The sequence below is a fragment of the Halichoeres trimaculatus genome, unplaced genomic scaffold, assembly GCF_033239565.1.
Source record: "Halichoeres trimaculatus isolate MK-OKI-2021-1 unplaced genomic scaffold, fHalTri1.1 fHalTri1_scaffold_21, whole genome shotgun sequence".
In the NCBI taxonomy this organism is placed as follows: domain Eukaryota; kingdom Metazoa; phylum Chordata; class Actinopteri; order Labriformes; family Labridae; genus Halichoeres; species Halichoeres trimaculatus.
The window spans coordinates 14,484,991-14,497,610 of NW_027437199.1; the positions used below are offsets into that span (position 1 = coordinate 14,484,991).

General features: G+C 38.0%; 2 protein-coding genes across 5 annotated transcripts; one reads left to right on the forward strand and one right to left on the reverse strand.

Annotated features, from left to right (window-relative positions):
* Positions 1-21: 21 nt before the first annotated feature.
* Positions 22-3,367, reverse strand: apex1 (APEX nuclease (multifunctional DNA repair enzyme) 1). 2 transcript variants are annotated; one of them, XM_074698316.1, is made up of 5 exons: positions 3,232-3,367; positions 2,016-2,147; positions 1,761-1,924; positions 1,482-1,674; positions 22-1,065 (listed from the first exon to the last, which is right to left on the reverse strand). In XM_074698316.1, the coding sequence occupies exons 1-5, from the start codon at positions 3,329-3,331 to the stop codon at positions 551-553; spliced, it is 1,104 nt and encodes a 367-aa protein (XP_074554417.1). In that variant the 5' UTR covers positions 3,332-3,367; the 3' UTR covers positions 22-550. The 2 variants fall into 2 exon arrangements, with proteins under 2 accessions (XP_074554417.1, XP_074554418.1); XM_074698317.1 differs by having other exon boundaries at positions 3,118-3,246.
* Positions 3,368-3,819: 452 nt separating this feature from the next.
* osgep (O-sialoglycoprotein endopeptidase) lies at positions 3,820-10,177 on the forward strand. 3 transcript variants are annotated; one of them, XM_074698329.1, is made up of 12 exons: positions 3,820-3,963; positions 4,319-4,444; positions 4,540-4,659; positions 5,212-5,387; positions 5,753-5,848; positions 5,942-5,991; positions 6,722-6,800; positions 7,007-7,072; positions 7,675-7,765; positions 7,933-8,008; positions 8,851-8,949; positions 9,545-10,177. In XM_074698329.1, the coding sequence occupies exons 2-12, from the start codon at positions 4,330-4,332 to the stop codon at positions 9,582-9,584; spliced, it is 1,008 nt and encodes a 335-aa protein (XP_074554430.1). In that variant the 5' UTR covers positions 3,820-3,963; positions 4,319-4,329; the 3' UTR covers positions 9,585-10,177. The 3 variants fall into 3 exon arrangements, with proteins under 3 accessions (XP_074554430.1, XP_074554429.1, XP_074554428.1); XM_074698328.1 differs by having other exon boundaries at positions 3,820-4,048; positions 9,545-10,176; XM_074698327.1 differs by having other exon boundaries at positions 3,820-3,896; positions 9,545-10,174.
* Positions 10,178-12,620: the final 2,443 nt, after the last annotated feature.

Genomic DNA, 12,620 nt, shown 5'->3' on the forward strand with positions numbered 1-12,620 from the left:
AACAAAAAATACAAAATCATAAGGTTTTCTACAAATCCAGTCTTTATTGTGGGAATGTTTTTACTACAGAAAGTTCAACACTTGTTTGGAAAAGGGGCTTCAAACCTTTTTTTTTTTAAAGATAAGTCACATTTTTCCTGTAAGCAGTGTTTAATTTTCTTACACAAACAAAAAAACATAAATCAGGTACTGTAACCTTTATGGGACTTACGAAATTCAGCTTAGACAGTTTTGAATACTTAGTGTTGCTACTTAAGAAAATTTCAGTCTAAATCGCTGGCTTTACTGACAGACTCACATGAAGGGGGGCCTTGTTAAATGTAATTTTGAGTCTTTCTATGTGAAAACTGAAAAAAGATAAAAGCACAAGATAACAAAGCCTACTGAACCTAAAGATAGAGAGCTGGGGTAGATTTTTACACTCCACAATCCCTGTCCAGATGAGTAAACCCTCTAACAGAGCACACTGCAGATGATGGTTTCAGTCGAGTGCGAAACAGTGGAGCTAACAGTAAAGCTAAGTAGAGGTAAGTATCTCTGTTGACCTGACCTACACAGCGATGTGCAGAGTGATGGGGCAATGGTCACTTCCCATCACCTTGTTGCGGATCTTGCTGTCACACAGGCCTGGCAGCAAACCGGACGACAGCAAAAAGTAATCAAGCCTCCAACCCACGTTCTTCCCGCGGGCGTTCATCATGTAGGTCCAGAAGCTGTAGGCGTTGGTCTGCTCGGGGTAGAGCTCCCGGAAGCTGTCAACAAAACCGGACGACAGCAGCTGACTGAAGCCCTCCCGCTCTTCAGGGGTGAAACCTGCGTTTTTCTTGTTGCCCTTTGGGTTCTTCAGGTCGATTTCCTGGTGGGCAACGTTAAGGTCGCCACAGAGCACCAGAGGCTTCTGCATGTCCAGCTCGGTCAGGTATGCTCGGAAGTCCACATCCCAGGTTTTGCGGTAATCAAGACGCACTAGACCTCTGCCAGAGTTTGGCACGTAGGCTGTTACGAGGTAGAAGTCGGGGAATTCAGCAGTAATGACGCGGCCCTCTTTGTCATGTTCTTCGTTGCCTGAATGATTGACAGGAGATTTTAATTATAAAAAACAAGTATAACCACTTACAGACTTAAAACTTTAGTCACCACCTGACTTAATTGTTAAAAAAAAATAAGATAAATATTTAAGCTACGATTAACTATTTCACCAAGAATAACAGAAGTCACAACTTGGCATTATGATGGGACCAGCTACTCATTTCTTCAAAAGGTTAAAGACATGTTTAGTACTCCCTCCGCACCTTTTTAAGTCAATTTGACAAATTAAACAAGGGGAAAAGCAACAATCGTAACTTTCACCAAATTTGTTGCGTTGATTCCCTTAATTTTAGAACAGGTAAAACCCAATTACACAGTTCTTCAGTTTCAAAATTAATAATGTCTGTGTTACACATAGAATAGAGGCCCAGGGTTTATTTAACACCACTCACCAATTCCATAGGTGACTTTAATGGGTTCAGTCTTGCAGAGCATGGCAACACCACTGTAACCCTCCTTGTTGTCTGTAGCAGCCCAGTATTTGTGAGGGTACTCAGGCATTGAGGTGATATCAGCAGGGAGGTCTTTCTCTCCACATTTTGTCTCCTGCAGACATAAGATATCTGGAGCCTCCTCACGCACCCACTGCAGGGACAGAGACACTTTCTTATACTTACAGTGTAAAAAAAGGAAGAAATATGTTCAAATCTTAGAGCTATCTTAAAACTCACATCCAAACCCTTCTTCTTCACCCAGGCTCTCAGTCCATCCACGTTCCAGGAAGTAACCTTCAGATTGGCATTGCGTCCGTCCTTAGTGGTGAATTTGTCTGGAGGATCATCGTACAGTATCGGGGCCTCTGGTTCCTTGGGCTTCTTTGCTTTCTTTGCAGAAGCTGAACAATGAAAGATGCTTGTAAATTCATGCAAACTCAACCCTGTGGGTTTCAAATGTGTTTGATTTAACATCAGCAAATTAATTTTTACCTGAACCAGTGTCATTCTCCCCATCTGCAGCGGTCTCCTCTGCGTTCTTGCCTCTCTTCATCCTTGAACTTGCTCTGACTGCAAACACACCTCTCAAACACACAGCATGCACACACAACAACACACGCGTCGCTGAAAATAAATACAAAGAAAAAAAACAGAGATTTAGAGTTAGTTTTCTCATAGACACTGAATAACAACTCAAAACATTGTTTTTTATTTAAAAAAAAAAAGTATACAGGGTGAGACAATGAGAAATCAATAAGTGCATTAGTTATAAATGAATCAATATTTATTGTGCTTTTCATTTTCTTAACAGCAAACTGTCCTTTCTTTTCTTTCCTCCATTCTCACTGTTTGAGACAAAGACAAACAGTTGATGATACTGAAAAAGTTCTCAATCCTAGATGACTCTGCTCTTGAGGTCTCACAATGATCCAAGAAGTCCATCTCACAGTGCTTGTTTTTTCATGACATAAGACATATCACTTTATGTAATATATTGTTTTTCTTATGTATGTTACTTCAGTATAAACTGTTCTTATGCTAAAGAATTTCAATCAAATATCGAACAATGGCTATTTTTCATGTTACCCTACAGTTGCTTTTCATCTGTACCCAAATAAGAAAGTTTAAGGATACGAAAAGCAAACCTTGACCCAAACAAACTCCAGAATACTATTCTGGAGTCTGTTTGGGTCAAGGTTTGCTTTTGTAAAAACGGTGCATAGTATGCATTGTTTCCTATTGTTTTCACCCCGACATCACATTTTAGTACGTAATGTATTGTGAATGATTTCTTTACCAACCTTCTATATTCTAAAACGCACCACAAGTGCTATCTAACGGAGTTAACGGCCTGTTTATGGTCTAGATAAACTTCAGGGGCACACCGCTCTGATTCATACCAAAATACAAAATCTGAATGCATCTGTGACCCATTGAGTGCATACGGTCGGGGAACTAACAAATACACGGGCTGTTCTGTGCTTCTTGTAACATATTACAAAGCATGGCGAGCTAAGCTGAAGCTAGCTTTTCTTCCGTAACAAAGAGCGTCCTGCAGCAGACGGCCTGCAGCTAAGAATGAATGAAGACTCACCAGCCAGCTAATCAGTGGCGTAGCTAATTTGTATCATCGATAAACATAGATGCCAGTAACAAGCTATTTCGGGTAGCTGGACACGACAAGAAAAAGGCATGCAAATTTTCTTACTTGCACTTTCACAACAGGATGCAAACACTGCTTTGCGTGTTTTTGCAGTCACTCCCACCAAACCCCTCCAAGCAGAAGGCTCAGTAAACCTTGTGAACATGTGCTACCAAGACTTTATGGCTGCCTTTAGATGTGCCTGAAGGAACAAATGAGAGGAAACTGCGTGATTCAATATCTTGTTTTTTTTAAAGAGTTCTTCAGAAGAGTGAATCCAACCAGTTGAAAGCAACTACTTGAGCTCACCTCCCCAAATGAAGTCAGACTTTATTGATATACCTTTATTAATTTTGTCCAGGCGAACTGTACAGTAGTCTGGTCTTTTGTAGTAATGAGAATTACGTTCTATTAAGAGAGTCGGTATTTTTGGCTTGTTTCACTAAAGAATCATTTGTTTGTTTGTTCATTTGTTTGTTTCCCAAGTAGTTTTTCATTAACACAAAACAGCAGCATAGAGTACACACAGAAGCCAAATAACATCTTGACCAATAACTTTCAGCTGTTATAGAAAAAGACAAGTCAGGAGCCGGTTCGCATGAGTCACTTCAAAGAGCCGGTTTTAAGTGCCAGGACGTTAGCGACTGACTCATCGGTGTTTTGGACCCAAAACTACATATGGGGTGATCGCATAGAATTCAGCCTAGACTGCAAAAGTTTTATTTCTAAAGGTTTGTGTAAATGTTTGAAGATAAGACTTTGTTTAATTTGAACAACAGAAGAAAGTCGAATAGATTGGTATGGCAGTGTTAACTGGAAATTTTGTTAATACGGAGACGAGTCGTGTTTTCACCGCTTGCACACACTAGATACTTTCTTTTAGGTCTGTTGGCATTGATTGTTGCATTGATTAATTAATTCAAACTTAATCTTTTTAAGACCTTCGAATTTAATCACTACAGTTCTAAAACTGGGGGCATTATAATCACCTGACTTGAAATGGTTTAAATGTCAATGTGTTTGTGATCTTGACAATATGGCAGAGTTCTGAATTGGTCAAAAGTCTTTTAGAGTAAAAAATAAGATACTTAATAGTGTTTTTGAGTCTCAACAGATAATGCTCACTGCACCCTATTCCTTTTCTTTGACATAGAATTTAAAGCCATGACTGTAGTTATTGGATTTGAGGGCAGTGCCAATAAGATTGGCATAGGAATCATCAGAGATGGGGAAGTGCTTTCCAACCCTAGACGGACCTACATCACCCCTCCTGGTCAAGGCAAGATAGATTTATGTTTTAAATGAATGATTCTTGTCCTTACCGATATGTTTAGAATGAAAAAACCTACAGTGTCACGCTGATTCACTCTACAGGATTCATGCCAAGTGACACCGCAAGGCATCACCGTGCTGTTATACTGACTGTCCTGAGGGAAGCGCTGGAACAAGCCAGGCTAAAACCTGCAGACATTGACTGCGTGGCTTACACCAAAGGTATCACAAGAGCATTTCAGTTTTTTTTAAACTGGGATTTGATTAATGACAGAAATGAGTGTGCCATTTAAGCTGGACAAGGGAAAAGTTTTGATACTTTGGGACCCAGACCTGTTCTGGTGGAGTCAGCAGTATCCTAAGGACATTTGTATATAATGGTACACCTAAGCCTCTATATTTGCTAAAAACATGATGTGCTATGAACCTTTTTATTTGACTCTATAGCCCCTTATGTCATTATTTTATGCTGTCCATTCAATTCTCAAAAACATCAAATCATGTTGAGATTGTCCTTGAGGAGCTCAGCGTAATATTTCTGTAACCCATACTGCATTGAGACTCTGAACCCAAAATGTTTTCAAATTGTAATGAGCAACTGCTGGTGCAGATCTGCACTGAACTAATCTGACTTACATTATTTAAATACTGGAGTAAATCTGAACAAGGAGAAGTTTGATTTAGTTAACTAAGTGGATTTCATAACTGTTTGTTAAGTTCTTGATGGACAGAGATCCGGCATGTGTCTTCCTTTTGGTCCCTCCTCTTTTCCAGGTCCTGGTATGGGTGCCCCCTTGGTGACTGTTGCTCTAGTGGCTCGTACAGTGGCTCAGCTTTGGGGGAAGCCACTCCTCGGTGTTAACCACTGTATTGGACACATTGAGATGGGCCGACTGATCACACAAGCCAGCAACCCCACAGTGCTTTATGTCAGTGGAGGAAACACTCAGGTTTGTTTTTTCATCTCAGTAGAAAAACACAATAAAACCCAAGAGTTTGTGGTTCCCACACCATAGTTTCAAGTCGACTCAGTGCTGATTAGTTGTTGGTGAGATGGATAATATCTGTTAAGTATTTTTCCTGTGCCTGTTACAGCCACCCTTCAGCACAAACAGATATTTATGACATTTTATACAGCAAATTTATTATGATTGATACGTTTGACTGAATCTCATAACACTGCTCATACATGAACAGGACAAGATAAGCAAAGAGTTAAGTATCTGTTTTGTCAACAAGGGGGATCTGAAATCAATACAAACTGCTTCTCATTGGAAAGTCAACAAATGTCATTAGATGTTGTTCTTCTTTGCAGGTTATTGCTTACTCAGAGCGCCGGTATAGGATATTTGGCGAAACCATTGACATTGCAGTCGGTAACTGTCTGGACAGATTTGCACGAGTTATAAAGGTGTGTGCCTTTATGATCCTTATTCTGCCGGCCTTGTTACTGTAAAAATACTGATGTGTGCACGGGTTATGTGAAACTGTTTTCTCCCCTCAGATCTCAAATGATCCCAGTCCGGGTTATAACATAGAGCAGATGGCCAAAAAGTAAGTAAGCCTTTCTGTGCAAAGAGTAATTCAGCTTATTTAAAATCCTGTTTATGATGTCCTACCATCAATTAGTTAAATAAATAATTTCAATAAATAATTGAATGAGTGATTCATTAAATAAATGCTTAAGTAATTACATTTGGGTTTTTTTTGTTTTGGTTTTTTTTTAGATAAATAAATAATTTGAATAATTAATGATGCATTTAATTAACTATTTAAGTATTTCATAACACTTTAATTTAATATAAGTTAATTATGTATTAATTTAATTATTTATTGATTTATTTCCAATATTAAATGATTATTGACACAATTATTTATTTATTTAATTAATTAATTAATTAATTATTCTTTTAATTTATTATGTACTCATATATTTCATTTTTGCATGTTTGATCCTCCGTACATATCAGACTCCATCAATGTAACTTATATGTTTTGGTATGCTTTTGATTTGCTGATCTACCACTGCTTAAATGTTGTATGTGTGTTGTAGCTTTAAGGCAAGTTGCTTTAATATTCTTTTTTTGTTTTTTTTTTTCCAATTTAAAAAAAGTCCCTGCTTGTAAAGTACTGTGGTTCAGACTTTGTGTACACGTTAGTAATTTGGACCCCATGTTGTGTCAAAAAAAAAAAGGCTTGTATATTTAAGTTTGACTATTCCCATTTATTTCAAATGCCATTCATTAGCGCTGCATTACTTAGCTGTATTTTTCCATGCTGGTAGAGGGAGTCAGTTTGTGGAGCTGCCATACACAGTAAAAGGAATGGACGTCTCCTTTTCTGGGATTTTGTCCTATATTGAGGTAAGTTTACTTCTTGTTTATGAAAAAAAAAAAAAAACATACGTCTCTTTGAGTGCTTTTACTTTGAAATGAGTTCATTTAGCAAAGCAAGTGTCACTGTTGGCAAGCCAATCTCTAGAGTAAAGGTCAAATATTTATAATAGTTGAATATACAGAACTGTTTTGGCTCACCATTCAAACAATTCCCCTGTTTTTTTCTTCAATAGGATGCTGCTCACAAGATGTTGAGCTCTGGTCAGTGTACAGCAGAAGATTTGTGCTTCTCCCTGCAGGTATTAACAAACAAAATAAAAGGTTTTTGATCTGTGGAGTTCCACGAGTTGAAAACAGCTTTAGGAAAACCAGCTCTGGATGCCATTTTGATTTAAAAAGCTTTTGTACGTGTTGTGATCTGCTAAGACGTGATAGTTTTCTTCCTTGACTGGAAAACCCTCCTCTTTCGCAGCTCCCCAGAGGAAATTCAATTTAAGTCCAGACAAGTCAGTTCAAAGTACATCAATTCTTTTGAAAGTAAACCAATTAATTTAGCTAATTCTTGGTCAAATCATTTTCAAAAGGTTTCAAATCAAAAACATTTTGTCAACAAAAACTAGTAAAAGTTTGCATTTTAACTTCTAAAAATGGAATTAAAATGGAATGTTAAAACTTTCTGAATCCAAAGTATCCATGTGTCTCATTTTAGCCTAGATAGCAAAGAGAATAGAGCTGTGACAAACCAAAGGGTCAAATCTTTTACATGGTGGAAGCTAGAACCATCTTAGTTTTGACATACATCTAAAAAAAAAAGACTGAGGCCATTGTTGATTACTTCAGGTGCATTTATTATGTTAGATATTCTCTGTGTATTCCAGCACTAATGCTTCCATCCCTGCAGGAGACAGTGTTCTCCATGCTGGTAGAGATCACAGAAAGAGCCATGGCTCACTGCGGCTCCCAAGAGGTCCTCATCGTTGGGGGTGTTGGCTGTAAGTTTATCACTTTTTCATACCTGTGTGTGATAACCCCAACCTGTGCAGGGATGCCATAGTGTTGTCACACACACAAACTCTGATAGTCATCAAAATCAAGTTAAATCTACTTATCAAAAGCACCCATCCTATGAAGGTTGTGACTGTTTTTTTTACGTGTGCAGGTAATCTGCGTCTGCAGGAGATGATGGGAGTGATGTGTAAGGAGAGAGGAGCCAAGCTTTTTGCAACAGATGAAAGGTAAACCAGTCAATCCATTCTCACAAGGATTTACACTGAAATGTAGTGAGTGGTAGATTGGTGATCAGAAATGATGGTATGTTTGGACTGAAACTGATACTCTCCGTCAATTATTTCTAACATTGAAGTGGCTTTGTTGGTGTTGAGACTTTTTAATTATAAAGTTTTATTCAACTCTTTGTTTGAGAGGCTTAAACAAAATCAGGACAGGAACACCAATCCCACCAACAACACCGTATCAAAAGTATCATCCCTCATGGTTGGATAGTTGTTTTGCTTTGTCTTTTTGTATTTCTGTCTGCAACTTTGGGTTTTTACTGCTGCCTGCCTTGACAAGATCCTCCCAGGAAAAGAGGTTTTTAATCTCAGTGGGACCAGACTGAGTAAATAAAGGTTAGGTAAATAAATGAAAATAGATGTAAACGGCTCAGCAGTCTGATAAGGAAAAAATGTGTTGGAAAGTCTTGATTGTTCTTGTTTTAAATATGTATGCTGTGTTTTACAGCATGGATTTATTTCACTTGTGAGTTGTATGGTTTCTGTTCATTGAACTAATTTACTTCTTAGCAAACATATCCTTTGTTAAAACTGTCAGTCAAAGTAAGGGCAATACAGCTCTTTTTTAACAGGGAAACATTATTTCATGCTTTTAAAACAGGAGTGGAGTGTAGCAACAGAGAATGAGCTGGAAGTACAAAAATAAAAAAAGAAAACAGGCATGAGAAGAGAGACCAACCCGCCCAAGTTATGTAGAAAGCCTTGAAATCAGGCTGTTGTCTGGCTTTATTGAGTTAAAGTAGACTGCTGTCCTTAACAGTCTGGTGTTCTTCCCCTTGCTGCAGGTTCTGTATTGACAATGGAGCCATGATTGCACAAGCAGGCTGGGAGATGTTCAGGTCAGGACAGGTGACTGAACTTGCAGACTCGTGGATTACACAGAGGTACACATGATGTTTTTGTTAGTTTGTTCAATTTTTTTTATTGTTGTTGTTATTGTTTTGTTTTGTTTTATTTTTTAATTTATTTCATTTTATTATTTTATTTTATTTATTTATGTATTTATTTTATTTATTTATTTATTTATTTATTTTTGGGGGGGGGGGTAAGTAATCAAAAAAAACGCAAATAAACATCACTTCTTGGTAAGTCAATTTTTCCGCATTCTGAGGATTTTCACAATTAATTCACTTATTAATTAGAAAAATAAAAGCATCCGTTTTCAAGGTTTGTTGGATGACAGATTCAGATCCTTTTAACCTTATTTTTTTTCCAGGTTACAAGGATCCATAAAACACATCTGAATATAATAAACTCAGCATGCAGTTGAACCTATTAGGAAAGGACAGGAATCCTAAAATCAGCATTAGTCCCTTGTGTTATATGGCCACTAAATTAGATAAAAGGTGTATCGCTCCTGCTATTTCTGCTTTGGGGTAATATCGTCCTGGACATGAAGTATCCACTGGCTGCAGAAGAAATGATTTTGTTACTTTTCTAATCTTTTCAGGCTGACTTTTATCATCTCTGCTGTCGTAGGTACAGAACAGATGAAGTCGAGGTGACGTGGAGATGCTGATGGATGAATGATTGCAGCAGTCCTGTTATGACTGGTGAAGATTTCTTCTGATTGGGGAAATTTAGCAGTTGACCTTCAAAAGGAACATTTTCTTACTTTTTCTGCTCGAGCCAACTCCTTTGCAGGCTGCCATCAAGTTTTGGGCTAATGTTGATAATGATACATTTTAAAAGGTTGGTTGGTCATTTTTGTGCACCCAACATTTGCAGAATGTTGATTCTGAACCTAAACTTGAGCTGTCAATAGCATATTTCTGATGGGGTGTGGGGCACTTTTCATTAACAGAAGCAGTATTTTCTGTACCAAAACATTGATATATGAGGCAAACTGGAGGTGAAACTGGGAGAGCAGTTGAACTTCAAAGCTTTGGGTTCATTCTCTCATTTTTATCTATTACCTTTACCTTCAACTGGCAGTGTGTTCAGGAGTTGATCCAAACTTGAAATAAAATTGTGAATACAACTTGCGAAGTTTCTTCATTTTTATAAAGCAGTACTGTGGCACTGAGAATGAGTGTAAACAAAAAGCCTATTCAAAAAAATGTATTGTTGTAAGGATTAAATTTTGGAGCAGAGCGAGTTTAAAAGTTTCGAACACTAGAAACATGCTGTTACCACAGAGTGGTTAGTGATGTTTGCTCACCTTAAAAAATTAATATAAAGTCCTGAGATGATTATTTGTCTGATTGCATTCATAACATCTATCTAAAATATCATTTTGGGGCTTCCCTAAAATATGTGAGTGTGACCAGCTGATGTACGACCATTATACTCCAGTGCAGCGCGTGCTCAGGTTTGTGACTCAGCAATTCTTTAATTTTTGAAGTTGTAAAAAAAAGAAAAAAAAACTCATTTTTTTCTAGATAACGGAAATAATTTTATATTAACATGAAGAAACCTGACAGAATACTGGCTTGTATCACTTGCGTCTTTTGTGATAGCTCAAAGACTAGCAGCGCCCTGCTGCTCTGTTCCACGCCTTGGCATGTATCCGGACTGATGGAGGTGTCAGTGGGAGTAGATGCTCTCATTGCTTTTTTGAGGCACAGCGTATACTGTAAGCTGCAGCTTGCTCCAAAATGTAGGGGAAAAAACTGTAAATAGAGTGTACTCCACCCACCCTGACTGTTCTCCTTTAGGTTTAAGTGTAGGTAGGAGGAAGTCTACAAACTTCTTTATCTTCTAGAGCAGGGATGGGCAACCCTTTCCACCACTTTAAAATACACTCATGCCCAATGTGCCAAGACTTACTTCTTTCATAAAATCATGGACAGTCGACAAGAAAGTCTCCTTGAATGGTTTTCCATGCTTAGCTATGCAGTGAGAAATGCTATGACTTCCATTCTTCCTTTGCCTCAGAGAGTTTTGAATGCGTTGCTTTGTTTTGCATACCTTGTCAACACTGTTTTGCCTCTAAATTGTAAGCTAGCAGACTGACGCCCCGAGAGATTTGCGGTGACGCACTTGGAAGACACGTTCGCATACTTACACTGTCAATCATTTAAATGTTTTATTTAAAAGTAATTTTTTCAGGGAAATTTCTAGTGTGCTCAATTTCTTGTCAAATGTTAAATGATACAATACAAAAGTTTTGTTATCTTTTTTTATTTATTTATTCATTGGTTCGTTTATTTTGTCCTCTGTCTCATTGTAATTATTCTCTGCGTGCCAACATAAATAGCTTCGCATGCCAGCTCTGGCACCCGTGCCCTAGGTTGTCTGTCCCTGTTCTAGAGGATCTTAAAGAGCAGACAGAGGCACCAAGGCATGGAGCAGATACTGTGTCGGTGAGATGGACATGTGACTGGCTGAGAATGGACCAGGATGTAGACTGGTGTCAGCGGTGTGAGCGTTGGGCCCTGGCCAAATGTGCTCACCCAAAAGTCTGAGTGCCCATGGATCAAATGTTAGCTGCTACACCAAGCCAACTGCTGGCTGTAGACTTTACCTGGCTGGGTTCTTGGAAAGAAACCTGCTGTGGTGATGTTCCCCTGAGGTCATACAGTGACAATGCAAGCAGTGGAATGTACAATAAGGCATTTATGTGCAATGTACAATATATGTAGTGTTTACTTCCTGTGTTTACAAGTGTGCCCTCTTCACATGGTATGTATTCTGAGTATGTTCACGTCTATTGACTGGATACATTTAATTAAGTTGGTTGTGTTTTAAAGTATACTTTGCTGATTAAAATAAAGATTGTATTTATAAATCCAGCATTTGAAGTTCTTTGTAAGAGATACACTCCTGATCAGAGTCTTAAAATTTTACCTGATGTACATATATACAGTTTGACTTTAAACACAGTTTTCAACTAGCTGTTGTTTTACAGCATTTAAAAGCTCTCCAACCTGATAATTACCTCAAAAGGTTAAATGTGAATTCTTTTCATTTTTCTCCCTGTTCTTCAGCTTTTGTTCAGGAATGTACCAGTTTGACCTGCGTCTACAGCTCTGTCTCAATGCATGTGTCTAAAGTGTCTTTTTGAAATTCATAAGCTTGAATAAACTGGTTGTGTCATCAAACTCAGTTTTAATCTGTAAATCTAGTCAAAGACTAGACTAAACTTTCTACAGCGTTTCATAGCATTTATTATTAAAATGACATGGACGGTGTTATGTAAGAGCTGGTCTTATGGATTGATGAGAATTATGTAGCACATGAAAGAAATGTTTTTATTTTGTTGACTTTAACCAGAGTCCATCAAAGACCCATAACCACAAATGGCAGGTCATTTAATTGACTTCCTTTTTGTTTTCAGTATGTTTTCTTTTCGGAGTTGACAAATATTGACTTTTTTCATTGTTTTCTTTCATCTGGAAGCAGGTTTTAGCTTTGAGGCATACATTATCGATGTAACTTGAAACCCACCTAACAAAAGCTGTCTGAATCCCCCCCCCCCCCCCCCCCCCCCCCACACACACACACACACACACACACACACACACACACACAGGTCATAATTTCTCTTTTTTATGAATTTATACCTCACCAGATGAAAAGCCTGTTTGAGTCTAAAAATCACTGAACTACCCAC

What these genes read in the sequence shown, in the direction of transcription:
- apex1 (XM_074698316.1), bottom strand. Translation starts at nt 3,331, where the DNA reads ATGTTCACAAGGTTTACTGAGCCTTCTGCTTGGAGGGGTTTGGTGGGA. An exon ending in ATCCTGTTGTGAAAGTGCAA is followed by an intron (nt 2,148 to 3,231) that starts GTAAGAAAATTT and finishes ATTTATTTTCAG; the next exon opens with CGACGCGTGTGTTGTTGTGT. An exon ending in TAAAGTCACCTATGGAATTG is followed by an intron (nt 1,066 to 1,481) that starts GTGAGTGGTGTT and finishes TCAATCATTCAG; the next exon opens with GCAACGAAGAACATGACAAA.
- osgep (XM_074698329.1), top strand. Translation starts at nt 4,330, where the DNA reads ATGACTGTAGTTATTGGATTTGAGGGCAGTGCCAATAAGATTGGCATA. An exon ending in CTGCGTGGCTTACACCAAAG is followed by an intron (nt 4,660 to 5,211) that starts GTATCACAAGAG and finishes CCTCTTTTCCAG; the next exon opens with GTCCTGGTATGGGTGCCCCC. An exon ending in GACTCGTGGATTACACAGAG is followed by an intron (nt 8,950 to 9,544) that starts GTACACATGATG and finishes CTGCTGTCGTAG; the next exon opens with GTACAGAACAGATGAAGTCG.